Source organism: Bos indicus, chromosome X (assembly GCF_029378745.1).
Source record: "Bos indicus isolate NIAB-ARS_2022 breed Sahiwal x Tharparkar chromosome X, NIAB-ARS_B.indTharparkar_mat_pri_1.0, whole genome shotgun sequence".
NCBI classification, from domain to species: Eukaryota; Metazoa; Chordata; class Mammalia; order Artiodactyla; family Bovidae; genus Bos; species Bos indicus.
The window spans coordinates 3,805,691-3,827,412 of record NC_091789.1 but is presented as its reverse complement, the minus strand read 5'-3'; the positions used below and the strand labels follow the sequence as shown (position 1 = coordinate 3,827,412).

General features: G+C 41.7%; 1 protein-coding gene across 2 annotated transcripts; it reads left to right on the top strand.

Moving 5' to 3' along the window:
* The first annotated feature begins 8,599 nt into the window (after positions 1-8,599).
* STEEP1 (STING1 ER exit protein 1) lies at positions 8,600-21,388 on the top strand. 2 transcript variants are annotated; one of them, XM_070784965.1, is made up of 7 exons: positions 8,600-8,778; positions 10,276-10,393; positions 15,799-15,840; positions 17,528-17,666; positions 18,185-18,274; positions 18,877-18,969; positions 20,532-21,388. In XM_070784965.1, the coding sequence occupies exons 1-7, from the start codon at positions 8,655-8,657 to the stop codon at positions 20,592-20,594; spliced, it is 669 nt and encodes a 222-aa protein (XP_070641066.1). In that variant the 5' UTR covers positions 8,600-8,654; the 3' UTR covers positions 20,595-21,388. The 2 variants fall into 2 exon arrangements, with proteins under 2 accessions (XP_070641066.1, XP_070641067.1); XM_070784966.1 differs by lacking the exon at positions 15,799-15,840.
* The last annotated feature ends 334 nt before the right edge of the window (positions 21,389-21,722 follow it).

Below are 21,722 nucleotides of genomic sequence, written 5' to 3'. Positions count from 1 at the left end.
AGACGGGACAGGGGTCGGGGGGGGACGAAAGTTGCTTAGGTCATTAAACCCCCGAGGGACGCTGGGAGCGGGGTGAGAAGCAAGCTGCGGGCCTCATGTAATTGCTGGGAACTCAATAGGATCCGGTGGTGGAATCGGTCCACCTTCACTTTCCATTTCTAAGACGAACCATGGGAAGCTTTTTTTCTGTTTTTCCTTTTTCTTCTTCTTTTTTTTTTTTAGATCAGATCACTTATTAAAGTGCGCACAGTGGCTGAGGGGGAGAAGGATGAAGTCTCAATCTCAATGAGGACAGAGTGGAAGAAGGCGAAACCAGTTCTCCTAAAGCCAAAACTCTAGGGGGTACACCTCCTACGGACACGGGAAACTGGGGAGGAAGCTGTGTGACTGGTCAAAATCAATGAACATCCAAAGAGTAAATCGACCTCGACGGTGAGGTCGAGGGTCCCTTCTCTATGGGATGAATGTGCGGGCCCCAACATTTAGGCCGATGATCACCCCCAAAGCAGAATGAAATGGTGGTGTGTGTCCTGGAGGAGGGAATGAGAGCTGGAGGCAAGCAGAATGAGGCTTTAGCTTTGGACACTCACAATTTGGCTCTGGAACCACATTTCCCCTTGACAGTTCAACAAGCCAAGTGGCTACTATATGTTCAGAAGAGTCCAAAGGTATGAGAATATCCGATTGCAGAGAATTGGAAGAGCAGTGAGTCTGAAGTAAAAGGAACGGTAAGATGCACGTGAAAAAGCTGTAGGTTGCAGGGAAGAGTCACAGTTAGTATGTGGACCTGCAAAAGCAATAACAGTTTTAAAGAATGTTTTTGAAAAAGGTCAACTCCAAATAACATAGAAGGTAGGCAAAATACTCATTTAAGAATTTTTTGGAAATATGAGAAAAGTGGGTTTAGGTTCATGCAGGGAGAGTTTTGAATGCCAAGCTAATGGCTTCCTTGGAAGTTGGTTGAGCAGAAAGGCAACATGATCAGAGCTGTACTCACTGGAGACGGGTCCCAGGACAGCAACTAGAAGACTCTTGAAGTATTCTAGGTGAGAGGTAGTGACAGGTAACGACAATAAAAACGGACAGGACTTGCCAACAGAACGTGGGGACAAGAGAGAGGAGGGAGTCTACGGAGGCTCAAGTTCTGGGGACTTCCCTGGTGGTTCATGGGTTAGGGCTCTGTGCTTCCAATGCAGGGGACACTGGTCAACCCCTGGTCCCAGAATTAAGATCCCCACAAGCCTCCAAGTGTCGTGTGGCTAAACAATGGCTCAAGTTCTAACCCCCAAGATAACTGGGAGTTTGAAGTACCATTACCTGAATTAGGGAAAAGAGAGGGGAATGGCAGTTTGGGGAGAGAAAATTTGGGGACTTGCTGAGTTCATGGGACTAGTGAGACATCTACCTGAGGATGTCCAAAAGATATAGATGTGCAGGAATTTGTTTCTAAAATGGGAGACAGGAGGCACTTGACAATGGTAATGATTCTACCTGCTGCTTTACAACAGGTACTCTCATGGCCAAGGATTTATATCTCTCATTAATTCTAATATATCAGTTAAAGCAAATCTCCCTAATATACCATCACATTATGGCTGTGGTGGGAAGGGGATACAAAAATAAATTTAAAAACTTCCTTTTCCTCTCACCTAGGAGCTTGCTGTCTACTAATATACACATACAGAATCAACAAAGGCAAGATTTATGAAAGCAAGTGCATTAGTTTTCTATTGATGTTTAACAAATTGCCACAAGCTGTTAGCCAACTTCAGTTCCTGTGGTTGCAGGACTGAAGGCCCCATTTCCTTACTGGCTGCCAGCCAGGGACCAGTCTCAGCTCCTAGACGTTACCTACACTCCTTGCCATGTGGCCTACTCCATCTTCAGATCCAGCAGCAGAGAATTTCTCTCCCATCAAATCCCTGTCACACTTTTTAAAAATGTATTTCTTTTCCTCTCACAATTTGAATCTCTCTTTAGGAAGAGCCCAGCTCACTTTAAGGCCTTATCTGATTAGGTCAAGCCCACCCCAGATAGTCTCCTGATCTTCAAATCATCTCATTTGGCACCTTAATTACATCTGCAAAATTGCCTGATAGCAGAACTCAGATTACTATTTGACTGAATAGCTCGAAGAAGTGACCAGAAATCTTGAGGAAGAGGGTGGCATCTTAGAATTCTGCCTCCAGAGCAGCAGCAAATTGCAGAGCAGAAACAAGTGATTCAACAGACGCTGAAGAATCTGTACAGCAGGGGAATCATCAATCTGGTGGGGTTAGAGCAAGCTTCCTGAAATGGGTTTATTTCAATGTTGCTTCAGAAAAGATGAAAGCAGGGCTAGGGAGGGAAGAACACAAGTAGTTCCTAAACAGCACAAACGTGGACATGGAGCTTAACCAGGATCTGGGGATAGTGGGCAGATTAGAGAGGCTAATGCAGACTGACAAGACCTTGACTTGGAAAAGTGAGGATGACAGAAGTTGATTAAATGCCCTCAAATATGAGGATGAGGAATTCAGGCTTGCTAGGCAGCTTTTATAGGTGTTCGAGCCTGAGAGAGATGTACTGAAAACATCCCACTGAGAAATGGTATATAGTATACTGGAGAGGAGGTGAGGTCTGGGAGGTTTCTGGATATAAGGGACTGGGTATAAATGTCTGCCATCCAGCCATCTCATCCTCTGTCGTCCCCTTCTCCTCTTGCCCCGTGTGCTGCGATTCATGGGGTCGCAAAGAGTCGGACACGACTGAGCGACTGATCTGATCTGATCTGATAAATGTCTGAAACTCATTGAAGGCTAGAGATGCGTGTGAGTGTGTTGTGGGCTTGTCTGTTTTCTGAAACTCCTTTGCTGTATAGCTAAGGAGTAGCTCTTTGGGAGCCCCGGGGCACCAGGGTGTGGGGAGAGCATTGCCTGACTACATAGTGGAATTGCACTGCAGGAACACTGTGCCCCCACATTCCACATCAGAAGCAGGGTTGTCATAGCAAGCAGCACACAGAAGATCGTTCTCTAGCACAGACGGTTATAGGACTGGAATGTACTAACTATAGCAGAGACGGCCAAGCCTTCCTTCCACCCTCCTTCCCACCTTGATATCTTGAAGAAATACCTTCTTCACAGGCAAGTATCCCCTCTTCCCTCCCAATAACAGGGGTCAAGAAACTAGAAGTCTTTTTCAATTTAAAGACAAGTTTGTCAGTGATGTGGGCTTCCCTGATGGCTCAGGGGTAAAGAATCTGCCTGCAATACAGGAGACACAGGTTCAATCCCTGAGTTGGGAAGATCCCCTATGGGAGGAAATGGCAGCCCACTCCAGTATTCTTGCCTGAAAAATCCCATAGACAGAGGAGCCTGGTGGGCTAAAGTCCATAGGGTCACAAAAAGTCAGACATGACTGAGCAACTGAGCATGCATGCGTTAGCAATGCCTGAAAAATCCCATGGACAGAGGATAGTATTTAATCATATTTCATGACACATAAAGATGATATGAAGTTCAAATTTCAATGTCCGTAAATAAAGTTTCACTATGGTTGCTTTTGTGCTGCAATGAAAGAGTTGAGGAGCTGTGACAGAAAGCGTGTGTGGTGCCCTCACCACTTCCCACTGTTGGTCAGTCCACTACAAATCACAGTGACATGGTTGTAATGCAACAGTGTTTTGGGAACCACTTCTTTCACCATGTTTTGGCATTTAAAAAAAATTACAACTGCATGCCTAGCATGTAAAAACAAGAAAATAAGAAAGTGGATTTTAAATGTTGTGCTTTCAAGGCATGGTGGAGTGTAGATGACTTGGCCATCAATTTAGATGTCAAAACACTGTGTTGATTACACAGTGATGCTATAGCATGGCTAAAAGAATACAATATACCTCGACATTACCAAACTAAGTACTCATCACAATGTTCCCAGTTCACAGGAAAGCAATGGTTAGGCAAATTAGAAAGTTTAAAATAGAATATCTTATCATAGAAGAATTCTTCACAAAAGTGAAAAATGAAAATGAGGTTGCTGCCAAAGTAAGTTTCTGAGTGGTTCGATTGTTAGCCAAGCAAAGAAAACCATCTACTTACTGGTGGTGAGTTAATTAAATTGTGTTTGATTGCAAAAGCCAGAGAAATGTGTCGAGGGAAAATAAACTTTTTCAGCTTTCACCAAGAACAGTGGCTCAGAAGTTGAGGACATTAGAAGTAACACCAATAGTAAGTTTTAAAAAACAGGGCAAATGGTTTCAAGTGTTTTCCCTTGGCTCTTGATAAGTTGACAGATCTTAACAATACTCCTCAATTGTTGTTGTTTACTCAGAGGGTCAATGCTGAGTTTAAAATGATGGAAGAATTGGCCTGTATGGATAGCCTGTAAAAGTCGCTCGTTGTGTCCGACTCTTTGCGACCCCATGGACTATATAGTCCATGGAATTCTCTAGGCCAGAATACTGGAGTGGGTAGCCTTTCCCTTCTCCAGGGAATCTTCCCAATCTGGGGACTGAACCCAGGACTCCAGTATTGCAGGCAGATTGTTTACCAGCTGAGCCACAGGGAAGCCCAAGAATACAGATAGCCTGTAGATGACTGCAGATGAGAATATTTTCAAAAAAGTCAAGAAAGCACTAGTTCAATACAACCTGAAGTAGAATCTGCTAAGATGCATTTCGACTATGTATGAAGGAGAAAAAGGCTAAGTTGGGCAAATGTACAAAACTTGCAAAAATGGAAGTTGTTTAAATCCTATAGTCATTTGTTATCTTACTGAACAATAGGTACTTCACAGGAAAATATTTTAGTCTATCTTGTGTTACTCAACCATTCGTGTCAACAGTGAACTTCATTCACTCTCATGGACTAAACATTGTCAGTTTCATGAATTTTTGTCAGATATAGAGGCTGAATATTCTAACTTGACCCACCAACAGCAGTTCAACAGCTTAGTGATTGTAAGGGGTTTTTTGTCGTTGTTGTTTCATCTGTTTGTTTTTGTATTTTTATAGCTCATGGCTGGAATTGGGAAATTTTTCTGAGCCAGAAGAACCACCCTCAACCACTATTATTGAATACTGAATGGAATTAGCTTTTGCTGGAGACTTAATAATGTTACTTAATAAATTTAACCTAAAATTACAAAGCAAAAATGCTTCTTACATGTGACATTTATGCTGCAGTGAAATCATTTCAATGACAACTGACACTTTTTGAACCACAAGTAATGTCTAGTTACTTAATCACTTCCTGTGCTGTTAAAAGTTAAAACAGACTAGATTTGCATTCCCACACGAATTTGCTGTGGATATATTTTCTGAGCATAAAATCCATGGTGTTTTATGGACCCTGATGTGAGTGCAAAGGAAATTTCTATATTTCAAAAGCAGTTTAACTGTGGGATTGAGGAACTCCCACTTAAATATCAATTGGAAGTGATCATTCTACAGTGTAACAACATGCTAAAATGCAAATGTCAAGAGAAGTATCTGATAGAATTCTGTAAGTGCTATCTAAGAGACGAATTGTTATTTAGTAGCTAAGTTGCATCAGACTCTTTTGCAACCCCATGGACTGTAGCCCAGCAAGCTCCTCTGTCCATGGGATTTCCCAGGCAAGAATACTGGAATGGGCTGACATTTCCTTCTCCAGGGGATCTTCTCAATCCAGAGATTGAACCTGCATCTTTTGCATTTCAGGTGGATTCTTTACCTCTGAGCCACCAGGGAAGCCCCAAGAGATGAATATGCTCGATTAAAACTCAGATGCTTGTGGACTGATATTAGTATGTGGCAGTACTTATCTGTGTTAAGATTTTTCTCAAAGATGAAATACATAAAATCTCATTACTACAGATAAGCATTAACAGATAAATATCTGTAGCTGATTTTTTATTAAGAGCTTTATTAACAGTTGCTTGCAATTTGTCGATTCTTTTGAAAAAATCAAGTTGTAAGTTTTTATTACAGATTAAAAATGAGATTCTTAGCAATCTTGACAAATTGAAACAATTTATAAACCTTTAAAAATGTATTAAAAAAATAAAAGGGAATTCCGCAGTGGTCCAGTAGTTAGGACTCTGCACTTGCATTGCAGGGGGCATGAGTTCCATCCCTGGTTGGAAGCTGAGATCCCACATGCTGCGAGGTGTGGCAAAAAACAAAAAAAAGTGTAACTGATTTTGATAATAGGAAACACTCACTTTGAATGCTAATTAAGTGAAATATTATCCTCTTCATAAAAGAATGTCATTCCTCTCACTAGCAGATCTGTATTATGAAAAATTATACTCAATTATTATATTTTGAATTCCATTGATAAAACATTTGTGAAAATTTGTCTTCTCTAGTGATATAAATACTACATAATGTTCTTGATTTTGCCTGTTGGCTTTCAAAGCCTAAAATATTTATTCTCTAGCCCTTTGCCCATCCCTGAACTAGACTAAGCCACATGAGGGAGGGAGACTATTTATAACTGATCACTATGCAAACAGTATGTATTAATAAGCGCATTGCCTGCACACAGTAGAAGATAAAGAAATACTAAATAACATAGATTTATAGGGATGACATTGCACTAAGACCTAAGGAGAAAATGCTGTGAGTCTTAAAGACTTGATACTTCTTTTATGCTTTAACTCAGGTTCATTTGAAGGCTAGCAGATGGCTTTAAATTTCCATTGGTTTACATCTTGTGTATCTAGAACACTACTCTTCTTCCATCTACTCTGTTAATTTTCTGGTCACCAGCTCCTGCTTTCTTCAGTAAGTTCTCTGTTAAAAATCCACTATTTTGGTGTCATCATTTGAAATGATCCTATGTAAGCTGTCTAAATGTCCTTATTCTGGGTGGCCCCAGGTTCTGGTCCTCCACAAAGAGCATTCTGGGGGAGTTTCTGGGTTGAGGAAAGAAGGGTGGGAAGATGTTCCCTAAACCTGTGGCAAACGGGATCATTCAGGTGTCTCTATTTGCAAATCACCTGATTAGCATAGAGTATCCAAAAATATATAATGAAGTCTCATGATTCAACAATACAGTAACAAATAGCCTAATTAAAAATGGGCAAGGATTGGAGTAGGCATTTCTCCCAATAAGATATTTAAATGTTAAAAAAAAAGTATATGCAAAGGTGCTCAGTATCATTAGCCATCAGAGAAAGGCAAATCAAAATGGCAATGAGATACCACCACACACTCACTAGGATGGCTATAATAATAAAAAAAAAGATTATTATTGGTGAGGACATGACGAAATCAGAACCCCACATACACTGCTGGTGGTAAATGTAAAATAATAAACCTGCTTTGGGTAACATTCTTAGGAGTTCCTCAAAAAGTTAAACATAAGGTTATCATATGACCCAGCAATTCCACTCTTCAGTAAACATCTGAGAGAACATATGCCCTCACAAAACATAATAGTATAACATATGTTCTTACAAAAACCTGTTCACCACTGTTCATAGTAGCACTGCTGTACTCATTATATTACAAAAGTGGAAATAACCCAATTGTCCACCAACTGATGAATGAATATACACAATGTGCTATATCCATACAACAGAATATTATCCAGTCATAAAAAGGAATGAGGTTCCTTTTTAGTGATTCATTATTTTAACTGATTGATTCATGGTACAACATGGATGAACTTTGGAAACAAAACTGAAAGAAACCTGATACCAACAGCCACATATTGTATGATTTCATTCATTAGAAATTTCCAGAAGAGGCAAATCCAGAGAGACAGAAAGCTAGATTAGTGGTTGCCAGGGGCTGGGAAAGAGGTGGAAAGAGTGCCGGCTAAGGGACTTCTTTTGGGGAATGATGAAAATATTAGGTAGTGGTGATAGTTGCAAAACTTCGTGAATATACTAAAACCCACTGATTTATACACTTTGAAAGGGTGAATTATATGTTATGTGAACTAGATCTCAAGTTCTAAGATTCCTCGACTTCATTAGGTACTCATCCTGAATCAGTCAGTTCAGTTCAGTTGCTCAGTCGTGTCCAAATCTTTGCAACCCCATGAACCGCAGCACGCCAGGCCTCCCTGTCCAGCACCAACTGCCGGAGTCCACCCAAACCCATGTCCATTGAGTCGGTGATGCCATCCAACCATCTCATCCTCTGTCGTCCCCTTCTCCTCCTGCCCTCAGTCTTTCCCAGCATCAAGGTCTTTTCAAATGAGTCAGCTCTCTGCATCAGGTGGCCAAAGTATTGGAGTCTCAGCTTCAACATCAATCCCTCCAATGAACACCCAGAACTGAGCTCCTTTAGATGGCCAATCAAATCACATTTAGAGGCACATTTAAAATATGTATTATGCATATAATGTGTAAATAGCCCTTTTTTATTTCTAGTTACATATATGTATATACATATATAATGTGTATAGTAATATAAATTAATAATTTAAATGATTAAGAGTGTCCCAAGTGAGCCACCAGGGAAGCTCCCCCCCAGAACTTAGGTCAAGGCAAAGGAGGTTCTGGCAGACACGTGGAACCCCCCCGTGGATCTTAGACTAATGGTAAGGCCCGGAAGTTCACGTGACTACCATTGACACGTGACCAACTTTTCCGTTGGAGAGAGCTGTGACGCGTGTGTGACGTCACTTTTGCGCGACCCTTAATTTTGGCTTAGCGTTTCCTGGCTGCCGCTTTGAAGTATGCCTAAAGTAGTGTCCCGGTCCGTCGTCTGCTCTGACACCCGGGACCGGGAGGAATATGACGACGGCGAGAAGCCCCTTCACGTCTACTACTGTTTGTGCGGCCAGATGGTCCTGGTGCTGGGTGAGTAGTCTGCAAGGAGTGCAACTTCGGGTTCTCGAGGGCGGATTTCCCCTGGCTGTGATCTGAGAGCCGCGTCTCTTTGAAGATTTTCCCCTCCATTAAAATCCTCCGTACCCATCGCCGCCTCACTCCAGGGAGCTTTTCTGTATTGTGCTTCATCTTGTAATTCTGTATGCAGACCGCCTTCAAAAGGAAATTCCTCCTTTAGAAAAAATATACTCCCTATTCTCCCTCTCTGCCTCTAGAAACTTTGTGACCTTTCTGCCCGGTACAAGGATTTTGTAATAGCTTTTATCAAGTGAAAAGAACTCCTCCCCATTGAGCCTACGTTTTCCTCGAGCTATAACCTCATTTCTTTGCGTTTTTTGTAGCAAAATTTCTAAAAAGAATTGCGTCTGTGGGCTGTCTCTGCATCATTTCCCATTCCTTCTTGCCCTCACTTTTTCACTTAACCATATAAACGTTATTTGTCAAAGTACTAACGAACGTGTTACCTGTTTCAGTGCTCAGTTATCAATGCCCATTTAAATCCCCCTCTCAGTAGCATTTTACAGAGATGATCAGTCCGTCTTTCTTGAAACATTTTCATTTGCATCCAAGACTCTGCACTCTACTGATTTTCCTCCTACCTCGATTTTCACACTTCTCAGTGTCTGGCTCCTCTTTTCTGTCTCAGACTTTGAGGCATTGCACGGCCCTGTGGCTCATTCCTCTTACCTGTTGTCAATCTGTACTCACTCCTTAGGTGATCTCAACCATTCCCAAGCTTTAAATACCATCTGTATGCTGATGACTCTCAAATGTTCCTCTTTAACCTGCACCTCTTAAACTTCAGCCTATTCAGCATCTCCACTTGGATGTTTAATAGGCCTCTCAAAAGAGACCATGTTCTCACAACACTGTAAATCAACTATACTTAAATAAAATTTTTAAAAAGAGACCGTGTTCAAAATTAACTTCCTGATCCCCTACTTTCTGATCTCCACTGTTCCTCTCAGACTTCCCTATCACATCAGTGGTACCACTATTCACCCAGTATCTCAGAATCTTTCTTGACTTCTGCGTTCAGCCCATCAGTACATTCTTCAGGTGCTTCCTTGAAAAGCTATCCAGAATCTGACTACTACTTACCACCTCCATTTCTACCACTCTAGTCCAAGCCCCTCCTTTCCTAAGCATATATTCCAGGAACAGAAAGACCCATAGAAAACTTGAAAGGCAGTGCTGGGAAGGACTTTTGAGGTAATATAATCAAATAAGGGGAAAGACTCCCAAAGAGGAAGGGGTTTGCCGAAGATCACCAGTATCACAGCAGGAGCTAAAATCCAGGTCTTCTGACACCAAGTCATTTTTTGTTGGAAAATTGAATAATAGCCTTCAATAAATGTGATAATTGTAGTAAAAATTACAGTGCAAAGGGCCTCCCCTGAAAAGTTCTGATTGCCTCAGGGAATTTTTCAGTGACTCTTGTGACCAAATCTTTCTTCATTCCTTTAGACTGTCAGTTAGAGAAGTTGCCCATGAGGCCCCGGGACCGGTCCCGTGTGATTGATGGTGCCAAACACGCCCACAAGTTTTGTAACACCGAAGACGAGGAGACTATATATCTTCGGAGGTAAGACGTTGATGTTCTGTCTATCTTTCTGCTTGTGTTGGGGTCTAGTTCTGAGAAGTATAAATACCCCATCTAGTATCGAACAGGTCATGTATTTGGGGCCCAATACTTTGACATTTGTGGTGGTTCTCAACTTCTATTAATACAGAATACATGTTTTTATTGTGCTATGGTGAAATGGTGAAATGTGATTCTATTGTCATTTGATAGCTGTAATTTGGGGTTTTTTCAAGTAAAATGAGTTTATTCAACTTGTAATCTCTTGGAGCAGACCAGGGCACACTGTGTTAAGGACTGGATCTGCAAAGATGAGTAAGGCACCGTCCTTACCATTAAAGAGCTCATAGCTCAACAAGGGAATGGACTACCTATTGTTATATGATAAAATACTGGTGTGAACAGAAGGCTCTGGGAAAACAGACAGAAGCAGGTCATCTTGCCTGCCTGGTGGTCAGGAAAGACACCAAAAGGTGGTGGCGTTTGTGTTTGGCCTTGAACTAGGATTTCACCAAGTAGATGAGGAACATTCCCAGTGGAAGGACTATGGAAGCATTAAAAGCATCAAATATGGTGTGCTTGGGAAATTTAAATAGTCCCTTGTGGCTAGAGCCCAGGTTACTTTACCAGAAGGGGTTCATGGAGCCTGGAGTAGGGGCAGAATAAAATGCTAAAGTAGACAAGTTTGGATTTTATCTATAGGCAATACACTACATCCAGTAAACAAGCAAAGAACCCTGCCCTTACAGAGCTTATATTCTAGTGTTGAACCAGAAAAAGCTACCAGCTGACATCTAGCTATGTGTATTTAAGAAACCGAACTGTTACCAGCCCACACTGATGAAAAGAGTTAGAAACTATTGCTAGGCAACATTCAGTGCCAAATCAGGCTAGATTTATGCAGTTGAAGAGAAAACCGGTTATATACAATATACAAATGGAGGGTGCAGATTATAAAACATATGAAATTCACAAAAGAAGGCCCCCCAGGTAACACTGGGGAAGATTGTAAATAACATGCTCTGTCTAAAGTAAATTCATTCTCTTGTGCTTTTTCTCTCTCGGTTAACCTTTATTTGGGTTTCTGATTTTGAAAATGATTAACTGACTGTCTTTAGGATTATTGAAATATTTATTACATGTATTATATTAGTTAATACAGACAGTAATCTAACAACACAACTAAGCCACAGGCTCCTGTGGCACTATAAGGCAGATGCCCTCACCTCTAGGCCAGAAAACTGGGTGGCCCCAGACTGCAGTGGCAACTCTGGAATCCAATCAGCCTGATCCTGGGAGTGAGCCAGCTTTGGGTCCAGCCTTAGTGCCCGGTATTGCCCAGGCCAGTGGTCTCTGGCCAAGTGCCTCTCTTGGGCCAGAGTTCTCAGAGTTTACCAACAAGGCATGGTAGACTTCCCCCTTGGTTGACATAGTTCTTGCTCTAATCATGAACAGTCTTTCCAAGGGCCCACTTGAGCATGCTCCCTTCCTAGCCAGGGCAACATTTCAGTGTGATCGTACCCTTGCTCTTTAGCCAGCTGAATGTGGGGGCCCCGGTTCCTGAAAATATGGCGGTCTGCCTAACACGTGCCCTACGACCTGTAACTCTCCACATCCACTGCCACCCTGTCTTGATTATGGTGTCTTGGTATTAAGTTTTGAAATTAAGTGTGAGTCTACCAACTTTGTTCTTCTTCAAGACTGTTTTTGGGCTATTCTGGATTCTTTACGATTCCATGTGAATTTTAGGATCAGCTTGTCAATTTCTGCCAAAAAAGAGCCAACTGGGATTTTGCTAGGGATTATGTTGAAGTTGTAGATTCATTGGAAAGCATTCCCATTTTACCAACATTAAGTGTTCAGTCCGTGAACATGGAACTTCATTCCATTTACTTAGCTCTTTAATTTCTTTCAGTGATGTTTTGTAGTTTTCAGTGCACAGGTTGTGCACTTTTTTGTTCACTTTACTCCTAAGTATTTTATTCTTTTTGATGCTGTTGTAACTGGAATTGTCAACTGATCTTAGAGGAAAGGTTTGTTGTTTACCAGTGAATATGATGTTCATTTATGTGGCTTAGTAGATAGGAATTTTTCATAGATGCCTTTTATAAGGAGGAGGAGGTTGCCTTCTCTTTCTAACATATTGAAGGGGCTTTGAATTTTGTCAAATGCTTTTTTTGCATCTAAGATGATCATGTGTTTTTTCTCTTTTATTCTGTTATTATAGTGTATCACATTGATTGATTTTTTTGTATGTTGCACCAATCTTGCATTCCTGGGATAAATTCTGCTTGGCCATGTGGTACAATCCTTTATATGCTGCTTGATTCGGTTTTTTCTTTTTTTGAGGATTTTTGTCTGTATAATTTTAAGCAAGGTTGATCTCTAGTTTGTTGTTTTTGTTGTTCTTGTGATAGTTTTGTCTGACGTTCAGGTAATACTGGCCTCACAGGATGAATTGGGAAGTGTTTCTTCCTCTTCTGAAACGTTTGTGAAGCACTGGTATTAATTCTTCTTTGAACTTTTGGAGGAATTCCCCAGTGAAGCCACTGGTCCTGGGCTTTTCTTTGTGCAAAGTTTTTTGATCACTAAATCAATCTCCTTATACTTGTCATAGTCTAGTCAGATTTTCTTTTTCCAGTGAATTTTGGTAGTTTGTGTCATTCTATCATTCCTGGAATTTGTCCTTTTCATCTAGATTATCTGGTTTGTTGGTGTAGAGTTATTCATAGTATGATCTTAAAATCTTTTTTTTATGTCTTACCGGATCAGTAGTACTCCCTTGATTTTTTTAGGTCCCAAGAACATTAGACTATTTGTAATTCTCTGAATATGCTCTGCTGTTTTACCTTTTGCACAGAGTTGCCCCTCTGCTTGAAATCCCATTTTTCTATCAGGACTGCTGACATCACCTCACGAAGCCTTCCATAACTGCCTCAGACAGATTTGGTGCTGCCACCTCTGTGTTCCTGTCAGCCTGTTCACTTTCCTCCATCTAAGAACTTACCTCTGTGGTTATAATTTTCCTCACTAAACTTAAATTCTTTTAAGAATTCAATTAGTCAGTATTTATTGCAGTACTGTGCTCAGCTCTGGGAATAGAGTGTGAGACAGACAGGCATGGTCTCTGCTGATCTCTGATCTCATGGATCTTACAGTCTAGTGGGACGACAAAAAACTAAAGTAATTATGATTATGGAAAGTCATACGAATGAAACAAAGGGCTCATCCAGGATCACATGAGAACCTCTTCAAAAAGGTGTTCAGGGAAGGCTGTTATAACTAGGTGGTATTTGAACTGACACCAAAAAAGATGAGAATGCAACAGGTGAGAAGTGCATTCCAGGCAGAGAGAAGAGTGAGTGTGAAAGATCAGACATGGGAAAGCACTTGTTTATTCCAAGAACAGAGGAAGGCTGGTGTGGAGAGGTCACAGTGAGCGGGGAGGAAAGTAGGAGATGCGGCCGGGCCGGATTCTCTGCCCAGCCAGTGCCTAGAAGGCCACGGTGAGGAGTTTGTGTTTTGTTCTAGCTGTCCTGGGAAGCCACTCTTGACTCTCTTTGGAGAATGATTAAGAATGAGATAGTAATGGAAGCAGGTTCTAGAATAAGTGCTCAGAATTTTTATTTTTATGAACTTAGAGTGGTGAAGTCCTAACGAAGTATCATATACACGATTGATTTGATCACACAAAAGTCTAAAATTTCCACGTGGGGGGAAAAGTCAAAGACAGATGTCCAGCTGGAGAAGAAATATTTGCAAGAACCCTTAACATTTGCAAGTTTCCTTAATATAAAATAAAGAGATGGACTTCCCTGGTGGTCCAGTGGTTAAGACTCCACGGTTCCACTGTAGGGGGCGCAGGTTTGATCCCTGGTGGGGAAATAAAATCCCACGTGCTGCACAGCTCCGTCAAAACACAACACAAAACAATAAGAATAAAATAGAATAAAATGACAACTCAGTAGGTCAAAAATAGACTGACTGTTCATCAAAAAAAAAAGAAAATACAAATGTCTATTAAATATATGAAAAGATGCCTAACTTCACTCTTTAAAAAAAAAAAGAAATGCAAATTTTGAGATCTCATATTTCACATGCCAGATTGGTCGTCATATATTTTAATAACATACTGTGTTGGTAAGACTGTAGGGAAACGGGAAGTCTCACGTTGGTGGTGGGGTATACAGTGGTTCAGCTTCTGTGCAGAGTAATTTGGCTGTTATCTATCAGAATCTGAAGTGGATACACTCGGAGGATTTACCCATCAGGTAAGACATTTTGGTTCATTCATACAAATAGATAGAATGGAGTCCTTATAAACAATGAGGCAATTCTTTTTCAACTGATTGGGAAGGATCACATATTTTTTTAACCAAGATACATTTTTAAGTGAACAGAGAGGCTGTTTCACTGTAAGTGAACAGGTGGGCTACATTTGTCTAAAAAGGAAGAGAAAACTTTGCTGTGTTATCAACTCTGGGAGGAAGGGAGGAACAGTATTTGCCAGTAACAGTATTTGCCTCTGGGGCTGGGGGAGGTAACCGGGCGCGTGGAAGATGAGTGGAGAGGATATTTACCTTTCACTTTATACTCTTTTCTATACCATCTGCACATACTGCTAATCTAAAAAGTTGAAACAGGAAGGGGAAGGGAGGAGACTGGGGGGTAGCTGGGACAATAATCTGGGGAAGAGATACTAGTGGACTGGGCTGAGATGGTGGCAGGAGGGTGGAGAAAAGTAAGTTCAAGACCTTTTTTGGAGCTAAAATCCACAGGATTTGTGGATGAAGTAGATTGTGGGAGATGAGGGAAAGAGAAGACAAAGATGAGTCCCAGGTTTCTATGAAGCAACTGGATGAATGGAAGAGCCTTTACCTCCCAGTTGATTATCTAAGGCAATGTTGTGTGGGCTGTTGATCTTGACCACCTTAGTTCAACCTAGGGCTTGAGTTCAACCTATTCTACTTCCTAGCTCTGTGACCTTGGGCAAACTGTGTAACTGCTTTGTGCTTCTTCACCCTCATCTGTAGAATGGGAATGATAACGTGACCTACCTCATAGGGTGGTTGTAAGGATTAAAGAGTTTAATACACGTACACTTTAGAGCAGCTCCTGGTACATAATAAAAGCTATACAAGTGATTACCACTGTTGTTATTGTTGGTGTTATTGTTACTGTGAACCCAACTGCTTCTGTGACTGTAACTACTACCACACTGCCTCGTCTGTCAGGAGGGTGCCTGTGGATGGAAGAAGTGCTTTAAAATAAATACATGTGTAAATCAACAGCTGATCTAGGAAAGGAAAGCTTTTGAAAAGCCATTTTAACATTTGAGGAAATGGCAAGTGAGGTTGGTAGATTATGAGATTTGTTCGTATCTTTTTTAACTTCCATTTTCTGTGCAGACCTGAAGGCATTGAACGACAGTACAGGAAAAAATGTGCAAAGTAAGTATTAACAGTGTGGGTTTCCGCGAGCATAAGAAAGTGGAGGTAATGATGTGTTAGGAAAAGCATCATTTGGAGACAATTCTCTGTTATATCTTTATCCTTATAATTGTAACCTGCCTTCAGACTTCAGTTATGCAGGTAGGCTTCTTGAAGAGCTGCAGTTGGCCAAATTACATCTCTGACCAACTGGCTATAAAAAATGGGTTTTGAAACATAGTATTATTTTTTAATTGAGGTGTAACTTATATATAATAAAATTTGCCTTCTTAAGTGGACAGTTTGATGAGTATTGACAAAAGCATACAGCCACATAACATCACCCCTCCTGTGACATAGTACATTTCCAGGGCTCCTTTGCAGTCAGTCCCCCTTCCCCTGGCTAGCACTGGCCTACCTTCTGCTGCTGTGGTTTTACCTATTCTAAAATGTGACATAAACTCTGCAGTGTGTGTTCTGCTACATACAATGTGTATCTCTTTCATGTGGTTTCTTTCATGTAGCATGATCCTTTGGAGGTTCATCCAAGTTATGTGTAACGGTAATTTGTTCCTCTTTATCACTGAGTAGTATTCCATCGCACCACAGTTCATTTAACCATTGACCCATTGAAGGTCATTTGAGTTGTTAATGGCTTTGGCTATTACAAATAAAGCTGCTATGAACATTCCAGTATAAATCTTGTGGGAACATGTATTTTCTCTTGGAGTGGAGTTGCTCAGTCTAACATTGTGTAGTGTAATCCAAACCTGTCTATAAAGTCTATTACAGGACCACAGACCCAAGAACTTTAGAGAGTATTATTTAAAGATACATATGATTTCCAGCTTTAGGTTGTCAGCAGTGAGAATATTAAACTTTAACAAGTTTAATCTCGTTGATGTAATTACAGTTCACTCTTGGATCACCGACTCAATGGACATGGGTTTGGGTGAACTCCGGGAGTTGGTGATGGACAGGGAGGCCTGGTGTGCTGTGGTTCATGGGGTTGCAAAGAGTCGGACACGACTGAGTGACTGAACTGAACTGAACTTGGCTCTCAGAAGACTCAGACTAGGAGAATTAAAGCAGGGAACTGGCTAAGAGGACGTTTTAGTTTACAGCCACATTAGATTTGTTGGATGAATTTAATCATATCTTATGGGTGTGGGTCTACTTCATTTAGCTGAAAAAGTATAGTAGAAGTGAGCAAGCACAGAAAATATGCTGTGAACTTAGTTCTGATTGCTCAGAATTTAGTTGGTGGACCAGCCACAGTGGAGCCTTTGTGCTGCTTTTTGACCCTGCTAAAACAGAACAAGACAGAACCCACACTAGTTCCCCAGACTTCTGGGAAGAATGGCAGCAGTTTTGACTGGAAAGCAATCAGCAGCAAGAGCCAGTGTTTGCCACTAGTGTTTCTAATGATCAGAACTGCATGGGATGCTAAAAGACATTTGCGGGCCTCAGCCCCCAGAGTGGCTCAGTCAGGATCCCCTGGGGGCGGGACCTCGGAATGTGATTGGCAGTTGTAACAAGTGCCCTCTGTGATTCTTATCAAGTAGTTTTTGGGGGAACATCGGCAAGAGCTGATCATTAGTTGATGCCACAAACACATGTAGTTGCAGAGTCTGAGCCCACTTTACGAAGCAGTGTTTTGGGGGTTTGGATCCTGAGGCCTGCCTGAGATTCACTCTGCTATTTGTAGGTGTGGGCTGCCGCTCTTCTACCAGTCCCAGCCCAAGAATGCTCCTGTGACCTTCATTGTGGATGGAGCAGTGGTCAAGTTTGGCCAGGGTTTTGGGAAAACGAACATATACACTCAGAAACAAGAGCCTCCTAAGAAGGTAATTATCACTGAAGGAGACAGATGGGTTAATGGAGCTACAGATGCAGTCCTAAAACTGTAGATTATGGTGCATGAGTATGCTCTCTTTATTAAGAGGATGCCATTTTTGTATAAGCAGATGTTAGAAAATTTTAACACCTATCGTGTGTTCTTTTTTCTTTCCTACAGTCTGCTTTATGAGTAAAGTTGGAAATTGTATGGCTTTTATTCACATGTACTTCCTTTGAAATTTCTTCTTTTTCCAATGTGAGCAATTAGAGATGGAATGCAGAAAGTTAATCTTTAAGTATATTTTGAAAACCCTTGATGTCAAATATTAAAAAATGATAGGGCAGATTAAAAGATGGGCACTTTTAGATAGGCCAGCCTGTCCCAAAGAGGTGGATATTTCCCCAACAATCCCTCTCCTTCCCCCAACACCCAGGCTTGGGCACTTGCACACTCACACTCATACACACTCGAGCACACATGGCTCAGAGAGGTGAACTAGACTGGTTCCTCTTCCTGCACCTCCAGGTGATGATGACCAAGCGGACTAAAGACATGGGCAAGTTCAGCTCTGTGACTGTGTCTACTATTGATGAAGAAGAAGAAGAGATTGAGGCTGTAAGTGCTTTTGCCCTCAAGGGAGTTGGATGGGAGGGGATGAAGGGGGACTCTCAAACTAGATCATTGAATAGCAGAACAGTTAGAAACTTCCCTTGTAGATCTCGCTCTAGCTACTAAGGAACACTGTGACAGCAGCTAGTTACTGCTTCCCTGGATTTCAGGGAAATCTGCTTCAGGGACATCTGTAGGATGAGGCACAGGGAGTTGGACTAAATCAGTCATTTTCTTCATACTGTTTTTTGAGAGGCCTTAGGGGGCGCATCCCTCTTCAGTTGAAAAACTACTGGGCTCAGGGATTTCCAGTCCCTTTCAGTCCAGATCGGACAGTATGGGCATCTGTCCTTAGCAGGAGAAGCAATTCCCTTTATGGTACTTCAGTATAATGATGTTTACACAGAAATGTTATCTGTTATTTAAACATGGTTTCAGTTGAAACCTGACTCCCCGAGATTACTGAAAAGCTGAAGAGTGGAAAGGGAGCCGAATTCGGCCACTTCGGTAGTGATTTTGTAACCCGAGGAGTATAAACTTCTCCTGAGGTCTCTGTTACTCCTCTTGGGTGAGACTGCTGGCCTGAGGATGCTCCATTCTTCCCTCAGAGAGAAGTTGCTGACTCGTATGCACAGAATGCCAAGGTGATTGAAAAGCAGCTGGAGCGCAAAGGCATGAGCAAGAGGCGCCTGCAGGAGCTGGTGAGTGGCAGGGGGCAGGCACTGACCTGAACTGTTCAGTTCCTCCATCTGAAAGACCCTCGGGTGGGCGGGGGAACCCTTTAGGAAGTCTTTCAGGGATATGGTGGAGCTGGCTGCCAGGTGTCTAACCCTGCATGTGGCTATCCGTACATACCCTGCTCTGTGATAGTGAGCAGGATCCCAACCCCCAATAATAGTTCTGGTTAGCCAGCCCCAACCAGAGTGATCATTTAATCTGCTACTTGTGGCCCAAGGTCAGGAGTCCAAGATCAGGGTGCACGGGCACTCCCCCAGGATGGGAGGTGTACAGTGAGGCTACGCTTGGGGGCCAGGATTGGGACTTTTCACTGCTGCTTAAAGCACTGCTCCCACCACCACTGTCTGGGCTCTTTGTTGAGCACGCCCGTCTTTGTGTGATGGAGCCTACATTTCTGTTTTCCTGATGATAATATACGTCTGATGTTTTTTTTAAAATAAGACATCCTGGCGTTGATGTCTCTGTAGAGGATATTTTTGGTGACACAGGTAGTGGGTCTTGAGAGCCGCTTGGCCTTGCCATAGTGATCTAGAGAGAGCCATGCGTATAGATTTTCTGAAGTGAAGGGCCAGTGCATCTTCCTTTTAAAAAATTTGTCAAGAGCAGGTTTTTAATTTATAAAATGTCATAAAAAGGAATTTGCCTTAGTTCTTTTTATGAAATTATTTTATTACTCTGTCCAATTGCTATGCGGGTGTACATGCTAAGTCGCTTCAGTCATGTCTGACTCTCTGCGACCCTATGGACCTTAGCCTGCCAGGCTCCTCTATCTATGGGATTCTCCAGGCAACAATCCTGGAGTAGGTTGTCATGCCCTCCTGCAGGGGATCTTCATGACCCAGGGATCAAACCCGTGTCTCCTGCATTGGCAGGCAGATTCTTTACCACTAGCGCCACTTGGGAAGTCAAATTGCTACAAAAGTTTCTAAATGCTTACTGCCAATTATTGTTTGTATCTTTGTGGACTGATAATAAACAGTTTATGGACTTTGTAACTTTTAAGTAGCACTGTTATGGAACAGGGTTATTCCTCCTGTTCTGCTAAGAACAGGATACTGGTATGTCATAATACTGATTCCCCCAGCTCTTCAGGGATCCTGGAGCTGTGTAATGCTTACACTGATTGCCTTTGACCACAGCCCTGTGTGTTTACCCCATTTTACCATACAGATGTTATCATCATCTATGTGTATCATAACATCAGAAAGATTGGAAAACAGTTGCTATTCATCACATTTTTTTTTTATTTAAAAAAAATACTCATTTATTTGGCTGCACTGGGTCTTAGCTGTGGCATGTGGGATCTAGTTTTTTCCCCAATCAGGGATGGAACCCAGGCCCTCTGCATTGGGAGTGTGGAGTTTTAGCCACTGGACCTCCAGAGAAGTCCATCATGATTTTAGATACATGGTTCTAGTTTGTATACTAAATGAGCATGAGGGGATAGTGTTGGGGAAGTTAGAATAAGGCAGGAAAGTCAGAATTTCACGTCATGTATCCGGACATAAACTTTTTTCCTTTCCAGGCTGAACTGGAAGCCAAGAAAGCAAAAATGAAGGGAACCTTGATTGACAACCAGTTCAAATAATCAGGACGTTTCTGTGGACCCAGGCTGGAGGCAAGCATTTAAGATCAGGATGAAGAAGAGTGTTTTCTTGACTCCATGGACTTATGCTACCTTTATGCTCCAGCAGAAAGCTTTACGTGGCTTCCCAGTGATTATCCTACATTCAGTGAGGTCTTTGAGTCCATCTGACCTGATTTCTAGAGACAGATTTTTCTGTCTTTCTGTATTTATGTCTTCTGTTCTATTTTTTGTTCATTTGATGTAAACTTCTTCATCTGTGTAGAAGAAGCTCTATGAATAGATCAATGCTTGTGTGTCTCTAGTTTCTAAAGGAGCTGTTCTTATTCCTTCTTCAAAGTTAATAAAATGTTTAAAGATTTTTGAAAAAAAAATTGTGATGTGTCATAGAAAAAAGCTGCATGAGGTGTATTTAAAGTTACAGCAGGCCAGATCCTTTTACGTGGCTCTGTCTCTGTTCTTAGACTGGCAGGTATTGGCTAGGGTTTGAATCTCTCCACTGTCTGAGAAAATCCATAACAAGCCAGAATCTGCATTAAGTTCCCTTTACCTCAAATATTAAAACTACAGGCAAACCAACCCTCATCAGACATTGTACTAACAGAGGGAAAAGTCAGATTTCAGTAAGGGGGCAAGATACCTCTGATCTGAATGAAAATGGGATCTGGGTATGCAACCCAAGGGAGCTACCATCCTGTCAAGTAGCTGAGAATGTTGCTTCCTTGTGTGGACATGTGGGAGGGAGACGTGATAGAGTAAGAAATGATAACTGAGATAAATAAAAGTTATCTGTTGACTCTTTTATTTCACATTTGCTGTTTGTGAAGGAGCATTGTATACATAAATATTTAATGTCACGCTGCTTCAGTGACACCAGGATGTAGTGTTTGCATCATGTTTTTCTCTGTTCATCTGTATTGCAAGGTGTTGAGGCAAGAAGAGTATTTTCAGTTCAGTTCAGTCACTCGGTCGTGTCTGACTCTTTGTGACCCCATGAACTACAGCACACCAGGCCTCCCTGTCCATCACCAACCAAGAGTTTACCCAAACTCATGGCCTCCTTCTATTACTCACATGGCTTGTACTTAGCATAAGGCATGCAGTGAGAAGCCGATGGGAAATAGTAGGCAT